Genomic DNA, 18,631 nt, shown 5'->3' on the forward strand with positions numbered 1-18,631 from the left:
TATAAACACGCATAATCTTATCCGTCAGGGAGCTGAATGCATGATAATTAATTTAAATTTAAATTTAAAATATAATTTTTATATATGCTGCCCACGTACATTTAAATTATAATTGTATTACACACAGGATCGACATTATGATAGTAATACGTATTAAAATGGTCAAACTCACTTTTTAATATAACACAATACTAGTGGGTGGGGCACATACTATATATGTGCTTATTTTAGAAAAAAGTAAGTAATAAAAAAGATATAAAATAAAAAATTAGTTAGAGAGATTTTTGGAAGTTAATGCATTTAAGGTCAGTTAATCAGTTATAAGATGCGTTAGGTCACGTGACACTACTACTAGACTGGGAGACGGCGAGTTGGATAAATAATGATAAATGTTGGAGGATTATTTTTAAAAGGGTAAATGTTAACTGTTAACAACATCAAATCCTATCCACGCTTTAATATATAGTAAGAAGATAGTGTAGTAGTTAAATTACATATGCGGCAAATAAGTCACGTGACACTCACCACTGGCGTGGGAGACGGCGAGTCCACGTCACATATCCTGGAGGGAAACAAAGGCTATACTGCGAACGAGAGAGAGAGAGAGGGAGAGAGCGAAGCTTATGGCGAGCGGTTGAATTGAAGCCGAGAGGGAATTGAACAGCAAAGTAGCCGTTGGATGGTGGTGGTGGGACCGGGATCAACTCAACAGAATCTATCGAAACAAAACCCCAAATTCACATTCAGCCCCAAGGCCCAAGTTCCGTCGATCCAACCAACCTCCTGCAAATGACGCTCAACGCTTCCCATTTTGTCGCCAATTTCGAGCCCAAACGGTAATACACCCACCTCTCCCTCCCTCCCTCCCTTTCAACCTGCTTAAGCATTTGTATATGCATATGAATGTATTGTGCATGCTTCAGTTTTTGAATTGCAATACATGGGTGTGGTGAGGTGTCATGGAGACCGAATTTGTAGCTAAGTTTTACACACAACCCTTGATGCTTAATCTCGAAATTCATGGAAAATCCGTTGCGTTTAGAGTTTCTCCTTTTTACTGAATTTACCCAAATTCATCACTACCGTTTTGCTACTACTTTTTTAAAGTTCCTATTATACACTCTCTGTTGCTTATTTGCGTTGTTTATTATTATTTCTCAAGACTATTTCTTAGGAACTTACTTTGGAAGTGGGCACCCCCTAATGAGAAAAAAATAATGATAATTATGGAGACCATTGGCTGATCACTACGTGTGTGAGGTCATATTGTAGATCCAGTTAGTCTGGTAAAAGGAGCTTCTTCTGTTTTAAATTTTAGATTTATAATACAGTGTTGGGATTGGGGTGGTTTGATCTTGTTTAGATATAGAATATAATTAGAGAGGGAAAGAAAGGTGGTCAGGTTGCACTTGTAGGAATAGATTTTAAGTTTTTTGTGTGTTACTTTAGAAATCTGGTAATGTGATCTAAGATTGGTTTGATGTGGAAGAGCTATGGGCAGTGGAATCCATTTCTTCATGACCAATTATGTTGCTGTCCTTGTTGAGTAAGCGTTCATTGGACGTTGATTCCAGGTAAAATTCCGTCTCTAGGGAATTTGCACGTCCACCAGTATTGCACCTTATATACAAAGCCAATGGCATGCAAATGAATGTAGCGTGCTAACCTAGATAATGTGTAATAATCACCGTTCCTTTTCAGAGATATGGTAATACAGTATTGTATGAACATTTTGAAATGGAGGATGTTGATTTTTTAGGATTGGTATGTTTGACTATAAATGCTCAAATGGTAATGCAATTTTGACAGGGATGCATATGGATTTACTGTGAGACCTCAGCATCTTCATAGATATAGGGAATACTCTACCATCTACAAGGTAAATTGTCATCTTGACATTTTCCCTCTGCTTAATCTCTGGTTTTGCAGGAGACTGAATTTAACTTAATACTGCATAGCCATGAGGATAAATGGACTCAAATTATAGTTGCATAGTTGGTTGAAGGGGACTGCAATAGTTTTTATTTTTTGTTTTCTTTTGGGTCTCAATGGAGAATTACAAAGGAAAGAGAGGGGGAATTGACAGAGAAACCGAAGTGTTGTCCGCTCAATCATGCTTTTCTCATGAAGCTTATTTAATCTTATATCCTTCATTTCAGGAAGAGGAAGAGGAAAGATTTCACAAGTGGAATTGCTTTCTGCAACAGCAAACAGAGTCTACTGTATCTCCGGAGAATGTCAAAACTGTGGAACCTGAAGTTACGGAGCAGCAAATTAAGCCTATTCAGCAGTTGACTGCAGAAGGGGATGCTTCAGGTGGAGTTGAGTCTGTTCCAGACATACTCGAAGAAAATGATGCTGAGAAGGAGGTGCCAGCTATTATACCAAAGGAATCTTCTGAGGTGCATAAGTGGGTCCCTGTTAGACCATCTCTCTGTCACATAGAGGATATGATGAGTTCTCGTGCAAAGAAGGGAAAAAGCATGATAGATGAGCTTATAACCACTGACCATAACCATCTTCCCTCAATTATGGAGGAGAGTCACTCAGGAGAGGAACTTGAGCAAGCACATGAAGAAGAACACTACGACAGCAAAAGGGATGCTGGCCCTGATGCTCCTAAAGAAAGAGGTGCTTCCATCAATGGAGTCTGTACAGAATCCTTGTTTCCTTGGAAAGAACTGGAGTTCCTTGTTCATGGAGGAGTGCCAAGGGATTTGAGGGGAGAGGTACTAATCTTCCCTATTTACCAATAGTACCCAAGATTATGGTCGAACTAAATTTTGTTTTTTATCTCATCTTGGTGGCTAGGTATGGCAAGCCTTTGTTGGAGTTAGGACACGCAGGGTAGAGAGATACTACCAGGATTTGCTGGCTCCAGAAAGTGATGCTGGTAAGGACCGGGATGGTGATAAATCACAATCACTTGAAGATAGAAAGGGACCGAATGAGAATAGTGTCCATGTGCCTGAAAGTTTGAGAAAGCAAATTGAGAAGGTCATTAGATGCATGGAAACTGGACTTTATCGTTCACTCTTTTAATTCGTAGGTGCTACTTCTTTTTAGGGCCTGTTTTGGGATGACAAATGAGGATCTTTTAGTTACTAAATATCCTTATGTGATCTTCTTCTTTGTTTAGATATCTCACTAAATGCAGTATGGTTTGTTTTCCCTTGTCTGCAAGAAGCAACCTGTCTCTGCTTCTTTTGAAACGTTGACCTAGTTTTCATGTGAACTGGCCTCTATTTACTGCATTGTCCATTTTCTTAATGCTCCACAGCACATATATCACCACCCTTTGCTTCATGGTTTCTTCTCTGTGTTCAATTTCTCATAGTCCACATTTTAATTCTAAGATGCTTATGCCAAATTCGCCATGTTTGGTATTGCATTCCAAGTTTCTCCCAGGGCTAACCTACTAATCTATTCTTTACAGGATCTGACTAGAACATTTCCTGGACATCCTGCATTAAATGAAAATGGTAGAAATTCTTTGAGGCGTTTACTTTTGGCATATGCTCGACATAACCCATCAGTTGGGTATTGCCAGGTAACTCTTGGCTGAAGCTTTTACCTTCTTATACTGCCCTTATTAGGTTGTTAGATGAGATGTATAACTTATCCATGTGTGGCAGTTTTAACATTGAACTATATGATTTGATAAATATGAATTCATTTGTGGTATTAGCTCCTAAAGTGATTTGGCTTAGGTCCTCACTTGAAGTAGCAGTAAAGACGTTTAAAGAATTGTATTCAATCTCCATTAGTTGCAAAAGGAACAAATACTTGTTTTCTCAATGGCATTTAGTTATTCATGTGTATCCACCTTATTAAATTTATTCCTGGGATTTGGATCTCAGGCTTAGTTTTTTTTACTATTTTCTTTATCTATAATGTTCTGCAGGCTATGAATTTTTTTGCTGGCTTATTACTTCTTATGATGCCTGAGGAAAATGCCTTTTGGTAAGTCTCAAATGTTTGCTGCTTTAAAGGGTTGATGCTTTTCATCATGGTATTCTAGGAAATTTCACTTGATATTGGACTGGACCTGTTGCTTTTTTCTTAGTGTAATGTGATTGCATCTCCAGAGCAGAAAATATAGCATGTCTAAAATCAAAATACTGTGGCACACACAACTTTCTGATGGGAAATGTACATGCAAGTTAGAATCTAGATAGAAAAAATAGTCTGTATTACTTTTGTGAATAACAGTTCTTGAAGGGTTTACAATATTGACACTAATAGTTGATAATTTTATGCTTGGATACCCTTTATTGGCCCTGCTTCTTTCAAGTAAGGTTTATGTATGTCACTTCCATGCATCAATCAGCACAAACACATATTCAAACACACAAACACACCCATGTGTGTTATTTGATTTGGAGCACAAAAGCTCCGCTGACTTTATAGACTAGTTTGTTTTGCTTCCTTCAGGACTTTGGTCGGTATCATTGATGATTACTTTGATGGTTATTACTCTCAGGAAATGATAGAATGCCAGGTTTGAACCTCTATTATTTTGAAGTTCACTGGTATTATGAGCTATTTTGCATACCTAAGACTTTTCTGGTCATTTCTTAGGTTGATCAACTTGTTTTTGAGGAGTTGATGCGTGAAAGGTTTCCTAAACTGGGTCAGTCAAGTGCCACATGGATTTTCCTTGATTAGCTTTTGTTGCTATTTCAACACTAAACTTCCTTACTTGGTGGTCCGTTTGTTGCAGTCAATCATCTCGATTACTTGGGAGTGCAGGTTACATGGATATCCGGGCCATGGTTCCTTTCAATTTTTGTTAATATGCTTCCATGGGAAAGTGGTGAGCAAATTGATGTAGTAATTCTAAATCGAGTTTAACTTACCAGTGAAAGACAACTTTCTGGTCTTGTAAACCATTGTACTTTTGCATCTTATAACCTTCAGTGCTTAACGAGGCACACTGTGGATTGCAGTTCTTCGGGTTTGGGATGTTCTTTTGTTTGAAGGAAATCGTGTTATGTTATTTCGGACAGCACTTGCTTTGATGGAGTTATATGGTATACTAGTAACAAGTTGCAATAAATGGTTGTGCATTTTCCTTTATTTTAGTGATATCAATTTTGTCACATCCAAAATTCTACAGGTCCAGTTATAGTCACAACCAAGGATGCTGCAGATGCCATAAGTTTATTGCAATCCTTGGCTGGTTCAACTTTTGATAGCAGCCAACTTGTTTTGACAGCTTGCATGGGTTTCTTGAGTGTCACTGAAGATAGATTGCAAGGGCTAAGAGAGAAACACCGGCCAGCTGTACTTGCAGCTGTGGAGGAAAGATTGAAAGGGGCTCGAGTTTGGAAAGACCCCAAAGGTCTAGCAACTAAGCTGTATAGTTTCAAGCATAAGCCTGAATCCCTGACAAAAGATCCTAGAGTGGAAGAAGCTTCAGGTGACAAGCTAATTGGTCGTGATGTATCACATTTGGAGTCTCATGCTACTACTGATTTGAATGAATTGCTTGATGGCTTAAACATTGATTCAGAAGTAGATTCACTTCCAGATCTTCAAGAACAGGTAGCCATTGTTTCCGTTTTTCATCACGAAATTTCCCTTGCTATTTTGGTTTCTATTGATTGGTATCCATGAAATTTGTCTCATCCATGGTACCTGTAACATTGATTCATAGTTAGGTTGAGAATCTGTTTTTAAAAAATTAAGATGCTCAACACAAGCAAGAGATGCACATTTCAGTATTTGCAATATCTCTGAATTCCGTTTCATTAATTTATTTAATATTGCAAAAAATGTTCTTAAAATTGAATTTTTGTCAAAATCTTCAAAGAATTGACTGGGAAAGATTGGTCAGAAGTTTGACGAAATGGGTAATTTACTTTGAGATGAGACATATCTTGAAGTATATATGTCATTGTACTCTTGTGGCATAGGTTACAGCTATGTAGTTGTTTTCTTTTCTTTGTGAATAGAGAACTATAGGTCGGTGTGGGCCAGTACAATTTTCCCACCATCTTACTGTACATTACAATCCCTTTTATATTTCATAATTGGAGAAATAGTAATTTTATTTTGTCCACTGTCAAAGCATTTTATTTTCCAAATTTGAGGTAATCAGAATATTTATGAAAAATTCTCCTTGTCTTTTTTTAAGTGTTACTTATCAACAGCTTCTTGGCAGGTTGTATGGATGAAAGTGGAGCTGTGCAGATTACTAGAGGAAAAAAGAACTGCAATTCTAAGGTCAGTCTGCATTTTCAGTTTCTTTTTTATATATATTTTTTCAATTTCTTGTCTGTGTGATGGGTTTATGCACATCACTGCAGTGAAGAAATTAAACATATATGTGTGCATAATTTACAAAACAAGTCCTCTAAGAAAGGAGCAACGGTGAGCTCCGAGTCCCAAAAGGAAGTATTCAAGATTTTTCCTCTTAGTAACTAGAAGGTGTCTTCTGGATTTTTTACATTTAAAACTCCTTTTGCCATTTTCTGCTATCTTGTGCTTTTCAAGGTTTCAAAGTCATTGATAGATCTTGTTCAAGGATAGGTGAACTATCAAATGTTAGTCCAAAAGCAAAGCTGTTTTCAACAGCCATGCATTGTGCGTCGATCTTGCATGATATCTGTGGTGTATTGGTATGCTTCCAGTTTTCCTCTTTAATGCCTACATAGTTCTTGTCAGTACTTAAATGAGAAAATGTGGCAATTCCTATATGTGCTACGCTTAACCTGTGACATTAAGTACACATGAAACCTTTTTCTTGTTTACTCTCTCATTGATGGAAAATGTGATTAATACATCAGCTTTGAAATTTTTTCTTCTTCTGAAGTCTTATAGGATAAATTCTCTTTTCCAGAGCTGAAGAGTTGGAGACAGCCCTTATGGAGATGGTCAAGCAAGATAATAGACGTCAACTGAGTGCAAGGGTAAGAATAATTTAAACTAGTGCATTCCTACTGCGGTTCATGTGTTTTTGGAAGACGATGTGTCACGTAGCATATGATGCAACTTTCTAAGATTGTTGCGTGCATAAGTTATGATACCCTTCGTTCACGAAGGAGTTAGAGTTAGGGAGAGAGGGAGAGGGCATTTGCTTGCTCTTCATGATGGTGGAAAGGATGGATTGTAGTAAAGGGGTGCAGAAGTTTGAAGCTCCACCATAAGGGAGAGGGAGCAAAGACTGATAATCAGAGGGCGTAAGGGTTAAGGGAATTTAATTTAAGTATAAAGATAATCGGATTCCCCTGGGTTAAGTAGCTAGCAGCCTTCTGAGGAGCTATTGGAATGAAAGAAGAAAGCTGCTTAAACAAAGTGTAAACGCACAATCAAAGGAAAGGTAGGCTTCCTTGAATCGCCATCACCAGTCAGCCTATTATCATTGCGTTGAATACAAATATAGCTAAAAAGTAATTCAAACCAGTTTTTCACTCTAAAGTCAGACAAGTTCTCTTTCAAGCATTAATCCTTGGCTCGCGGGGTTGTCATTGAATCAAAACTTTCATCGTCTTGGCCCACTACCTGATGTCTCCAGTTTTTAGAACAAGGAAAAGAAAGGATCAGTAATTTCCTTTAGTAACTTTGGAGCCTGCCTATTGCTATTTTGTTTTAGTTCTTGAGCTCATACCTTCTGTAATACAACATAGAGGTAACCACATTGTACGTTTGGGAAAAGTATTGCTTGTCAGTCTAAGGTTGTTTCATACAACAGTGTCTTAACCTCTTTCTCTGCTTACATTTCTTCTTTGTGTCTGTTGTCATGCAATGTTATGTCAGTTTGCTCTTTGACCCAAAATTTGCATCCTCATTCAGCATGGAAACAACTGGAAATGTTGCTACAGCATTTAGATATCCTTATAGGTATGTAGAATATGTGAACTATATACTGAAGATATCTGCTAGTATAGTACACAACATCTGATATTCAATAGTAGCAATGAAATCAGCTATTCTGCACATCTCTTGCCCCTTGGGCCATGAAAAATAATCAGAAGAGATCTAGGAAATGGCCATTTATATTCTGTCAATAAGGATATCCAGTTCTGGATTCTTTCTTTTTTTTTTTCTTTTTCAAATTTCTCTTGGATGCTTATATTTTGTGGAAGTAAATTTCTTTTTTTCACTTTTCTAGACCTTGTAGTGTTCTTACTTTGCAGGTTGAGCAGTTAGAGCGTGAGGTAGCAGAGTTACAGCAAGCACTTTCTGATAAGACACAGCAGGAGAATGCTATGATTCAGGTTTTGCAGCAGTTTCATATGAATTTTATCTCAACAAGGATTCGTTTTTGTATCATGATAACTCAATTTTGCATAATCATATCCAACATTCTGCAGGTCCTGATGCGAGTTGAGCAGGAACAGAAAGTAACAGAAGATGCTCGAATTTTGGCTGAGCAAGATGCAGCTGCTCAGAGATATGCAGTGGAAGTTCTTCAGGTTTCGTTTTGCAGTGTATCTGCTTAACTGGATGCATTTCCCTTCTGGTTGTTGGGGGCGGGGCGGGGGTGGGAGGGGGGGGGGTTTCTGGACTTCCAATTTTGAGATTCTTTGTTGATTCTCCCCTTCCTCACCATTTTTTGTTTTTATATATGTAGTGATATATTTTCTTTTGTTAATGCAGGAAAAACACAACAAAGCTCTGGCTTCAATTGCTGAGATGGAAAAGAGAGTAGTTATGGCAGAATCGATGCTGGAAGCTACTTTGCAATATGAATCTGGCCAAGTTAAAGCCCTAGCTTCTCCCGGGTTTGTGTTGCTTACAGTTTCCTGTTTATTTATCATGTGATTCTCGTCTTTGTAACTCCAGACATGCTAACACGTGGTGTATACATTTTGGATGGGCAAAGAAATGGGACCGGGGAATGGGGGATTTAAGAAAAATGAGGGCTTGAAAATGTCTTTGGCTGGGGTTTGGAGGGGTGGAGGGTGCATGCAAAATTATGTCGAAATGATTCTGCATGTTGATCAGAATGGATTAATTCTAAATCTGACAGAAATTATAAATGTGCTATATGTTTCTAGTGTTAATTGGGTGATGCTTTACGCGTTTGTGATTTTACTTCTCTGAGATGTCCTTTCTTGGTGAAGAACGTGACATGTCATTTGTGTTTCCTCTCTTACCATCCTCTCTGTTTTGGTTTTATAGACAGGACAACTCACCGTGCCATCCGTATCTTCATGCTGTTCTTGGCTTTGCGACAAGGTTTTGAGTTTTAATTGTGCTGAAATATTTTGTAGGTCTGTTCGTCCAGATTCTCCTCGGGATATGCCAAGGAAGACTGGTTTGCTCCCTTTCGGCCTTGGCTGGCGTGACAGGAACAAGGTACAGAATCTTGGCTCTCTCACTTGTTCTCTTTAGTTATTGGTCAAACTATTTTCTTTTTTTTGCTGCTTTTGCATGGATACGTGAGAGAGTTTGCAAATCTGCATTCCCTTCACAGTGTTAAAAACGGTATTGAATAGGTTTTCATGTCATGTATTCTGTTGGTGAGGTAAAAACTTCCAATGGTCATTGAGTAAATAGTGTTAAACAAGCAATACATCAAACGCATTCCACTTGTATTAGATGGCTACAATTACCGTAAGGCAAGACAAAAATTTATTGGAGATGAAAATATCTCATGAGCATTGCAGGACGCATGAATGTGGAGATTGCAGAAGCATCAGACTTTGGTTGTATGGTGTGATATCAGTCATTTTCTTCTTAAAGAAGGTAAAAACCCATCAAGGTAAACAGAGTGATGCTGCTGTAAGTGTTGAAAGAAAGTCTGGTAATGAGGGCGTTGATACAAGCAGTGTACATATTCAGGCGAATGGCCATCAAGGATAGCAAAATGAACTTGAACAGATGGGAGATATATTCTCAGCTTCAAGCTGATGGCTGGTTACCAATCACGTCCTTCTGCATTCGTTTGTGGAGAATCAGAAGCCTAGCCTTTTTTTGGTTGTTGGCAATGGTATATTGATGCATGTGCTCGACTATGATGGTCATTACGAGCCAAGTATCTTTCATTTCACACTTTTATGTAGAAATCTCGGTTATCATTCCCGGAAAGGAAATCTCGGTTATCATTCTTTTGACTAGAGAACGTCTGTAAAAGTGATGATACTGTTACTAGTGGGATGGTAGACTTGCTGTTTCGTTTCTTAGAGCCGAGTCATGCATAGACAGAATTTCCACCGGTGATCGTCTTCCTTGCCATCTCAAATGAGGATTTGAGAAGTACTTATGGCGCCTACGAACTGGGCAACATTAGGATTAGTTGCAACTTTTCCCAACTCTCTGTGGCTGTCAAAACGACTTCTTAATAACCATATTTTTTTGTCGATACAATGGAGGGCCTAAAGACCCTTTAAACAGCAACTAGTCGGCTTAAAAGCCGCCTAAGACGGGCACCCTTTAAGACAACTAAACCAGCAGATCCTTTGCGAGATAATCCGCACATGAATTACCTTCTTGCCAAACATGAGCAATTCTGCAATCCCAGTCTCTTTCCAGAAAACTCCATGACAGTATCACAATGTTGACTCTCAGCTGGAGCATCCTTACGTAGCAATTTGAGAATCCCAAACCGCCTTTCTATAACCCAAATTCCAAGCCCGTAGTACATACCTCACAACACGGCAGCAGTATTGCTCGCCTCCGCAATGTTGGCCCTGAACCCTGTCAACCAGCAACCCATATCATCTCTGACCCCTCCTCCTGCCGGCCCAGGATTATTTATTGCCGCCCCATATCTACATAGACGTTATCCCCACCCCCTTGGAGGCTTTTCCCAACAGATAAACTTCATCTCTTTTGAAACCGGCTGTTTTTTTTTTTTTTTTCCCTTTAAGAAGTATCCCATCAGCTCGTCCTGCTTGCTCAATAAAATATGTTGCTGTGCTCCGCAGTTTACCATCCATGCCTTGGTGCACAAACTCATTCCTCGCTGTCCTGGCGAAATACACAACTTGCTGCAAGGCTAGAGGCCAAACAATTGTATCTTGCCTGCTCCCAATATCTCCCCTATGCACACTCAAGTCAATACGCTGGTCCTTCGACTTCGATTTAAAGGCTCTCCGGTGCCGGGGATGAACAAGTTGCCCCCAAAATATTGCTAATCCATTGGCAATCCCTTAACATATGTAATGTTGTTTCCTGACTAACTTCACATGGCGGACATTTTCCAGACGGATGCAAATGACGTTTGAATTTTTCAACCTTTGTTAATAATAATCTACCATGGCGTCGTAGCCAAGTAAAAAATTGTCAACGAGATGAAGCCTTTAACTTCCAAATTCTTTCCCAACCAATACCCTTCTCCATTGAATCAACAGCATCTCCATCCAACTGGTAAGCTGATTTGATATTGAAGTCGCCACGGAGGGGAGCCTGTCGAGCACCAAATTCTGGTGGTGCGAAAGTAGTGTAGCTTATTCTATGGGCATATTACAATATATCTGAAAGTTTTAGCTGAGATGCCACGATTGTTGAAGAATCCTCTGTAACAACATCTCCTGACTTGGACCGTTTTGGAAGGTGATGATCCGAGTAATCACCTACAAGTTTGTCAAGAACCTTTTTTTCTCTTTTTCTTTTGCGGTTAGGTTGTCAAGAACCTTTCCGGCTTCCTTGAGCTTGTTTGCAAGCGCAGGAATTGTAGCATCTTTCGACCTGATTTCACGTGAGGGTTTCTGTTATGCATCGAATAAATTGATTGACATGAGCTGCCTTTATTTATCTGTTTCACCACAGAGAGAGATTTGTTTTGCAATTTTTCATTTTCTACGGTTGTCGAAGGCCTAGACAGAGACTTTTACTAGCCTAAATTTTGTGTCGGTTTAAATTAGATTTAACACACTTGGAATGGAAGTAAAATGCCTCTGTAAATTTTCTCCCTAGAGAAGAGATGAGCAAGATTTATATTATATCAACGAGGGCCAACTTTGGCCAGACAAACTAAATACGAATAAGGAACTCACCGGATTTTGGAGGGTGACTTCTTGAATTTACTAACACTTTACACGACCAATTAATTACTGTCAAGTTTACAAATGCCCCAAAAAAACCTGTGTATGTAGAGCTGCATCTGTATGAAAGCCAGAGTTACATGAGATGCTTGCTCTTCCTGCTCCCCGTACCAGAAAGGTTTACTTCTGTTCACAGGAAGGTTTAATTAACTTTGCAGCTGAAGGAACTACAGAATAACATCCTTCAACTGTTCTCTTGTTATCTCCATTCGCGCTCCCCACATCACTGCTACCATCCAAACTGCCAAAAACCAGAAGAACTGCGGATACAGATTACGGGTAGGAAATATTTTCCAAATCCTCCACCGAAGCCACTTTCACAGAGAAGAATCATACGCCATGAAGAGCACTTCCCAATAAGCTAAACTTGGCTCCGACTGTAATCAGAGGACAGCTGACATATCTCCTGCACTTCAAACGTTACATGAAGCAAAATTTTACTATCAGCGGCTAAATTCCATAGTGCCATGATCGAGCGCAGAGCAAATTGAAATTAAATATTCGCATTACTCCTGAAGCAATCAAGAATCACTTCTACCTTCACATTTCTATATCTCAAAGACTACAATAACTCGCACCCTAAAGAAGCTACCCCAGTATAGGATTCTTTTGCTGCACAAAATTGAGACTGCAATGCACTAAAGGCTATACAAGTTCTAACCGTACACTATAGAGAAATTGTAAATTCTTCCTTTGAATCACAAGATCATATCTGGTCTGGAGATCAGAGATATGTACATAGTTTCCATCTGGTAATCATCTCAAATAGTTCTACCTCTGGAGAATTATTCACTCTAACCTTCAAAAAGCCTCAATTCTCTCAGAGTGTAGCATTTCAGAACAGGTGCAGCGTTTTCCCCTATATTGCTGTACAAAAAGTGACAAAAAATTTAGCTGCTGTGACCAAGGGGAACTGAAATGACATAGGATAACTGATTAAAGAAAAGGACTTGCAATATTACCAATATAAATACCACCATGATATTCAACATGGTAGATAGGCTGGGTTCTTGACCAAATTGCCGGCAGCAACCCCCATGCATTTTGTATTAACATCATATGATGAAAGAACAGTTCTCTGCACAAATCATAAAACTGTCTACGGTGACCAACAAAACCAAAAACTGGAAAACACATGACTGCAAAAGCTGTGTCCAAGGACACAAAGTCTAAGGACCAGCATTCCAGTTTAATTCTGCTTTAAAAGGTACCACCTACAAATTATGGATCTATAAAGCATATTGTTATCAATCAAATCATGAGAGTTTCCTAGCAAATATATCTCCATATTGTGTTCATGTCTTGTTTCTGAAATGCAAAGAACCCTCAGTCACCTAAATCCATCGTCCTAGGACTTCGTTCAACCATGTATACAAGGACTGGTCCTTAGCCTGTGGATCATAACTCCAAGTGTACCAAAGTGGCAGCATTCATGGCTGATATTACTTAAAAACATACAAAGCAGTCTTGACTAAAAAAGGTTGATATGGCTAGACACCTCCGTCTTGACTACATAACCAAGTAAACAATTGCCGAAGACAGCACAAGCCATGAACTAAAAGAACTTAGTGAGCCAATGACTGATGGCCTCTGTATCTCTCACATCATGCCTCTCGTGAAAAAGTTGTTAATTTAATAAGACAGAATCAAGGCCAAATTTTCCTCGCCAATGGAAAACAGCAAGTTTTTTCATTCTCTTCATTGTACTCTAATTAATATGCATTGCAGCATAACAACTTTCCATTGGATTTCAAAATGCCCCCGCACACAATGAACACTAGACACGCCAAAATCAGTATACCATGCATTCTTGAGCGGAATAATAATATAAACTGTGTTCGGATGTTAATGGAATTCCAGACACAGTAGTGCAAATGGAATTGCTTGGTATCCATTTTCGACCTTAAAACTACCAAAGATATGCAGCATTCGCAAAACATAAGATGAATGAAACACCAGTATGCTGTGATATTTCACAAAATATAATACTTACAACTGGTTCAAAATCAGGGCTGGACAAATTGATGGTAAGATTTCTCATCAACAGCAAAACCTGCATATCCAGAGAACGGGACAATTCACCCAACTCACCGTTACCAAAATCCACATCATACCAGCAACGAGACAACAGAAGAAAAGAGAGAAGTTTTTTTTTAAAGAAAGAAAAAAAATTGGCAGGCCAAGAAAGCGAGGAAATACACAAGGTTTTTATTAAACTTACAGTCTCAAAATTTATTGGATCCATCTCCTTGAGCTTCTGCACATGACCCTCAGCAGTAGGATCAAAGACACTGCCAATGAAGCTATAAACTTCAGCAAAGTCTGGTATACCTGTAAACAAAAATATTAATTGGTAATCTCACTCTTGTTCCAAAACAAACCAAAGACAGAACGAGTTCTACACAGAGAACACAGAGAGACTTGGAGATGACAGTTTTCCTATGTCATAGATCATCTATTGTGCCATAGCCTAAAGTACCCAGGTAGGCATCAGTACTAAAACAATCATGCAATCTCAAAACAGAATAAACAAAGCAACATAAAAAGCGGACTACAGTTCCACTAATCATTTGCCCAAGTAAAATTCATCTAAAACTGTTCCAGAATGGCTTCAGTTTTTGATAGAGTGATTAAGGACGTACATGGAGGGGGAAGATTCCAACTAGTTTTCCCCTTCAAGCAAGCAAGAAATTGTTGTCTGTCTGCTCAGACATACATGCATAGATACAAAGATGCATGATCACAAGGAATGTGCCTTGTTGCTTTTCAATTAATACAAAAACAATCATAAAGGTTCTCTACAGAAAACCATGTAAACATCAGCTAAAAAGGACAAGCTGCAATATCAATTAGAACTTTTCTGCATCAGTCTAATGTTTGGTCAAAAATAAAATTTCTCCCAGACAACAGCAATTGCATCATGATGCTATAACAAAGGCAAAAGCTAGATCTCGCAGACAGCACTTTTCCCGAGTTAGCAAATATTAAAACTTTAAAATGCTGCAGCAGAACTCAGTAAGCAAATCTGGGAATTGTATAAAGTTATTACCATGAAGAAGTGAACCTTGCTTTCCCTGTTTTGGTAATTCAGAAGCTGGAAGCGTTTTACTAGAACTCCCAACACCAGTGATATAGCTGTTTGTAATCCTTGTAGCTCCCTTTGATCCAATATCAGCTGAATCAGTAATGTAATATGTCACAATAATCGCAGAAAGTTCCCTCTAGTGAATTTTTTCAGATAGATTAATATGGAAGATTAACAGTATAAGACGTTGTGCATGCCTTCGGCTCCATGAAGACTGTACTCATCTTGGGAAGGCAGCATTCCACTTGATTGAGCACTTGCGATCACAGAAGCATCATCCCATGTAGGATATCCAGGTGCAAGAGGATTCACTGAAGAAGGATAAGCAATGGAAGCTTGTACAGGAACTAAAACTGAAAACATTTTGGAGGAAATACAAATCAGAATTTCATAAATGTTCTCAAAACTTCTACAAAAGAAAAATCTATCATCTCGCGGTCAGACCATTTTTGGGAGCCTTCTGAGGGTAAGGATGAGCAGCTTTGCGCTTAGGCCGTGGGGGAGGCACATGTGCTATTGTCCCATTCTTTTGCACCTTTAAAAAGTATTTCTGGGCATGGCTGCGGATCTGTATAAACAGACTATGACGTCAATTAACTATTACAAAGAACTGAATGGTAACGAAATATGGGAAAAGGTCATGCAATAGAAATTAGCACCTAAATTTGATATAAACGATAGATTCAGAGAATTCAAACAATAATTTCATGGTCAGTAAAGAGGCCTCTAAAACTCCAAAATAACCTAAAAAAAAGGATCAATAAATACCACAAGGGGGTTGCAGTAGCAAATTTAAGGTACAGGGTTAAGTGTATGTCAACAAAATACAAACATACATGTGTGTGTGTGTAGGATCAGGAATGAAAAGAGAAACTTTGCACACTAGAAGATCACCTATGGCGCATTGGTATTTTCATTACAGGATTGGGACCAAAAATCAGCTAGTAGCAATCAAACAAAGTAAAAGGTGTGTGTATGACAAAAAGATTCCCTGTCATACACAACATGTTATTCTGATATCACAAATCCAAGGCCCTACCATGGTTCACTCAGTCTCCACGGTGTCATTATGCCAAATATCTCTGCAGTATGCTAGCCAATCAAAGGCTGCAAGTATCAATATCTTAATGGTTTTTATTTATCGCACATGGACAGAAAAACCTAAATTCCGTACACCGTATAAAATTACCAAAGCGTACAAAAGTTTCTAGAAAATGCACAATGAAAAGAAGAATACAAGGTGAAAGATCTGCCTTTGGCAGGTGAAATAGACACCTGAATTACAGTCTTCGAACCCACAAAATCTTCAATTTTCTTCCAATCCCTGTCAAACCTAAATCACCCAGAAAGAAAAGTAATCAACACTATTACTTCCCTAGCTAGTTGCCCTGCTTGCAGGGTTCAAAAAAGAAAATCTTGGTAACAAGAACTGTAGGACGCCAAGCAGAGACGTCAGGAATGATTTTGGAAGAAAAAAAAATGCTCTTCTTTTAGTTTAATGCAATGCTCTGCCAATCAATAAATCGAGCTGACTAATCTTCAGCTACGAAAGTCTTCCTCATTGATTCGCAGAAAGCCAATTATATCCTATGGAGCTATGCCCATTTATGGGGGCTGTCTCCCTAACAGTAAGGCTAATGTTTTTTCAGCAAAATTTTTCAATTTTTTGGTATGTTTCACAAATTGAACGCATAAATAGAATAAACCAAACTCCATCTAGCCTGTAATTCCACTCCATATCTAAGAAGTTAGCATTTGAGCGAATCTATAAGCAGTTCGCAGTTGCAATGGTTATCTTAGTATTAATAAGCAAGAGCCGAAAATAAAGTAAAATATCGTTAAAAATTCGTAAAGGAACCAACTCATTTTTTTCCAATTAAAATTAAGATGGAGACTCAAACACCAAAAAAAAAAAAAAAAAGAAGAAGAAGAGAGAAAGAGAGCGTGAGCAAGATGTGGTAGTACTGACATATGGAAGTGCAAGGGAGAGGATGTTTACAGTTGAAGAGCTTCCAGGAACTTGTCGTGCTCTTCTTCGGTCCAGCTCTCTCGGGACTTGGTTATGGTGTAGGGTTTTCGGATCTTCTTGCCAGACCCGCACCCGTAAGCGTCGGTGTTCGTGGCGGTAGCGGTTGGAGTTGCTGAGTTGGGCATGGACTGGGGATCGGACGACGTCGTCATCGTCATCGTCGTCGTCGGGGTGGAATTCATACCGCACCCTATAAAGATTTCACCACAGCCAAACAAAATGTACTGCACTTTGTATTAATTAGCACTCTAATCAGAAAACGGTACTAAGATGATGCAGAGAAAGATAGAGAGAAGGCGTTGGCAAGGGCGGTTTTCTTGTGAATGCAAAGGTTCGATGATTTGAGGCCAGTCAATTAATCGTGTCACTTTCTCAATGCTCCTGCGATTAATCGGCTTCCTTAGCTTTTACTTTCACATTCAGCCTCCGGAGGAAAGAATTCTATGCGCCCGTCAAGTGGATGAAACTTCGACGTGTCATTCACTCGTTTAGCCAGTCAACATCAACCTATGGAAGGCGTATTTTTGTTGTGTGTGAAATAAATTTCAAACCAAGGCAAAACACATGCCCTTACGGACCGTTCTCTACATACTCGGAGAGACTTTACAATTTGATTGGACGGTGGGTTATTTCTCCAAATATATTTGTTTATATCATTATTATAATTTTTAATATAATTTTTTATCTTTTTAATTATTTTTTTATCTCACATACATTACATTATAAAAAGTATTATAGTAAAAATATTTCAAATAATTTACAATCCAAACAAATCCCATTAGTGGCTCGTGGATGGTTCACGGCCAAGCCAATTCAAGCTCATAGACGATTGGTTTGGTAGATAAAAGTATGGAAACCTCCAATGCGTGAGTATTTGTAGATTTTTAGATTGTGAATAGTATCAGAACTAGAGTTCATGTGATCTGCTATTCCATCAAATTTTATTTTATATCGAAGTGAGAGACATGTGTCCATTTAATATTAGATTTGAATTAATGAAATATCAAATCATAAGAATTTAGGCAAGTCAATCTTGAATTGAGTTCTTAGGATTTTACAAAAATAAAATAAAACTGGTCCTTATTTTCTATCTGAAAAAGAGTATAAGAGGATGCGTGTTCATTTGAAATTAAATTTAGGTTAATAAAACGTCAAGTCATAAAAAGTCACTTTTAACCGAACACTTCGTGATTTAAAACAAAAAAAAGAGAGAGAGAACTCTCTCTCGATCTGAGTTCTCGATCTGAGTTCTCATAATCTCATAAAAATTAAAAAATAAATAAAATCTTTTTCTAAGTTCAACATTTATTTTGGCCAAAAAATCAATACATTAATTTGTTACGTCAATAAACATGTTTAATAGTAGTTTTTTTTTTTTTTGAAAAAATCATAATGTTATAATCAGATAATTAAAGAAAAACGTGCTTAAATACTGCGATCATAAATCAAATCAATAATCGCTTTGATATCTAAATCTGAAATAAAGTGATGCTATTAATAGATTTTGCGAGTCGGAGTTCA

At 38.3% G+C, this 18,631-nt stretch overlaps 2 protein-coding genes across 9 annotated transcripts; one reads left to right on the forward strand and one right to left on the reverse strand.

The window, feature by feature from the left end:
• Positions 1–489: 489 nt before the first annotated feature.
• LOC113697075 (uncharacterized) lies at positions 490–10,168 on the forward strand. 5 transcript variants are annotated; one of them, XM_027216527.2, is made up of 19 exons: positions 491–836; positions 1,810–1,879; positions 2,160–2,729; positions 2,812–2,997; positions 3,437–3,550; positions 3,905–3,963; positions 4,435–4,501; positions 4,582–4,633; positions 4,724–4,816; positions 4,950–5,033; positions 5,120–5,422; positions 5,516–5,547; positions 6,167–6,228; positions 6,845–6,914; positions 8,142–8,222; positions 8,319–8,420; positions 8,605–8,729; positions 9,222–9,306; positions 9,618–10,168. In XM_027216527.2, exons 1-19 carry the CDS (start codon positions 790–792, stop codon positions 9,624–9,626), a joined length of 2,211 nt encoding a protein of 736 aa, XP_027072328.2. In that variant the 5' UTR covers positions 491–789; the 3' UTR covers positions 9,627–10,168. The 5 variants fall into 5 exon arrangements, 4 of the variants coding, with proteins under 4 accessions (XP_071908178.1, XP_027072328.2, XP_071908177.1 ...); XM_072052076.1 differs by having other exon boundaries at positions 5,219–5,547; XM_027216525.2 differs by having other exon boundaries at positions 492–836; positions 5,120–5,547.
• A 1,708-nt stretch (positions 10,169–11,876) lies between these two features.
• Positions 11,877–17,616, reverse strand: LOC113695805 (protein REVEILLE 8). 4 transcript variants are annotated; one of them, XR_003449627.2, is made up of 10 exons: positions 17,081–17,616; positions 16,357–16,414; positions 15,526–15,649; positions 15,279–15,434; positions 15,046–15,171; positions 14,218–14,327; positions 13,990–14,049; positions 12,959–13,074; positions 12,796–12,863; positions 11,877–12,402 (listed from the first exon to the last, which is right to left on the reverse strand). XR_003449627.2 is itself a non-coding variant. In XM_027214964.2 (9 exons), the coding sequence occupies exons 1-8, from the start codon at positions 17,290–17,292 to the stop codon at positions 12,982–12,984; spliced, it is 939 nt and encodes a 312-aa protein (XP_027070765.2). In that variant the 5' UTR covers positions 17,293–17,616; the 3' UTR covers positions 11,877–12,863; positions 12,959–12,981. The 4 variants fall into 4 exon arrangements, 2 of the variants coding, with proteins under 2 accessions (XP_027070765.2, XP_027070766.2); XR_011815656.1 differs by having other exon boundaries at positions 11,877–12,407; XM_027214964.2 differs by having other exon boundaries at positions 11,877–12,863.
• Between the last annotated feature and the right edge of the window lie 1,015 nt (positions 17,617–18,631).

Source organism: Coffea arabica, chromosome 6c (assembly GCF_036785885.1).
Source record: "Coffea arabica cultivar ET-39 chromosome 6c, Coffea Arabica ET-39 HiFi, whole genome shotgun sequence".
In the NCBI taxonomy this organism is placed as follows: Eukaryota; Viridiplantae; Streptophyta; class Magnoliopsida; order Gentianales; family Rubiaceae; genus Coffea; species Coffea arabica.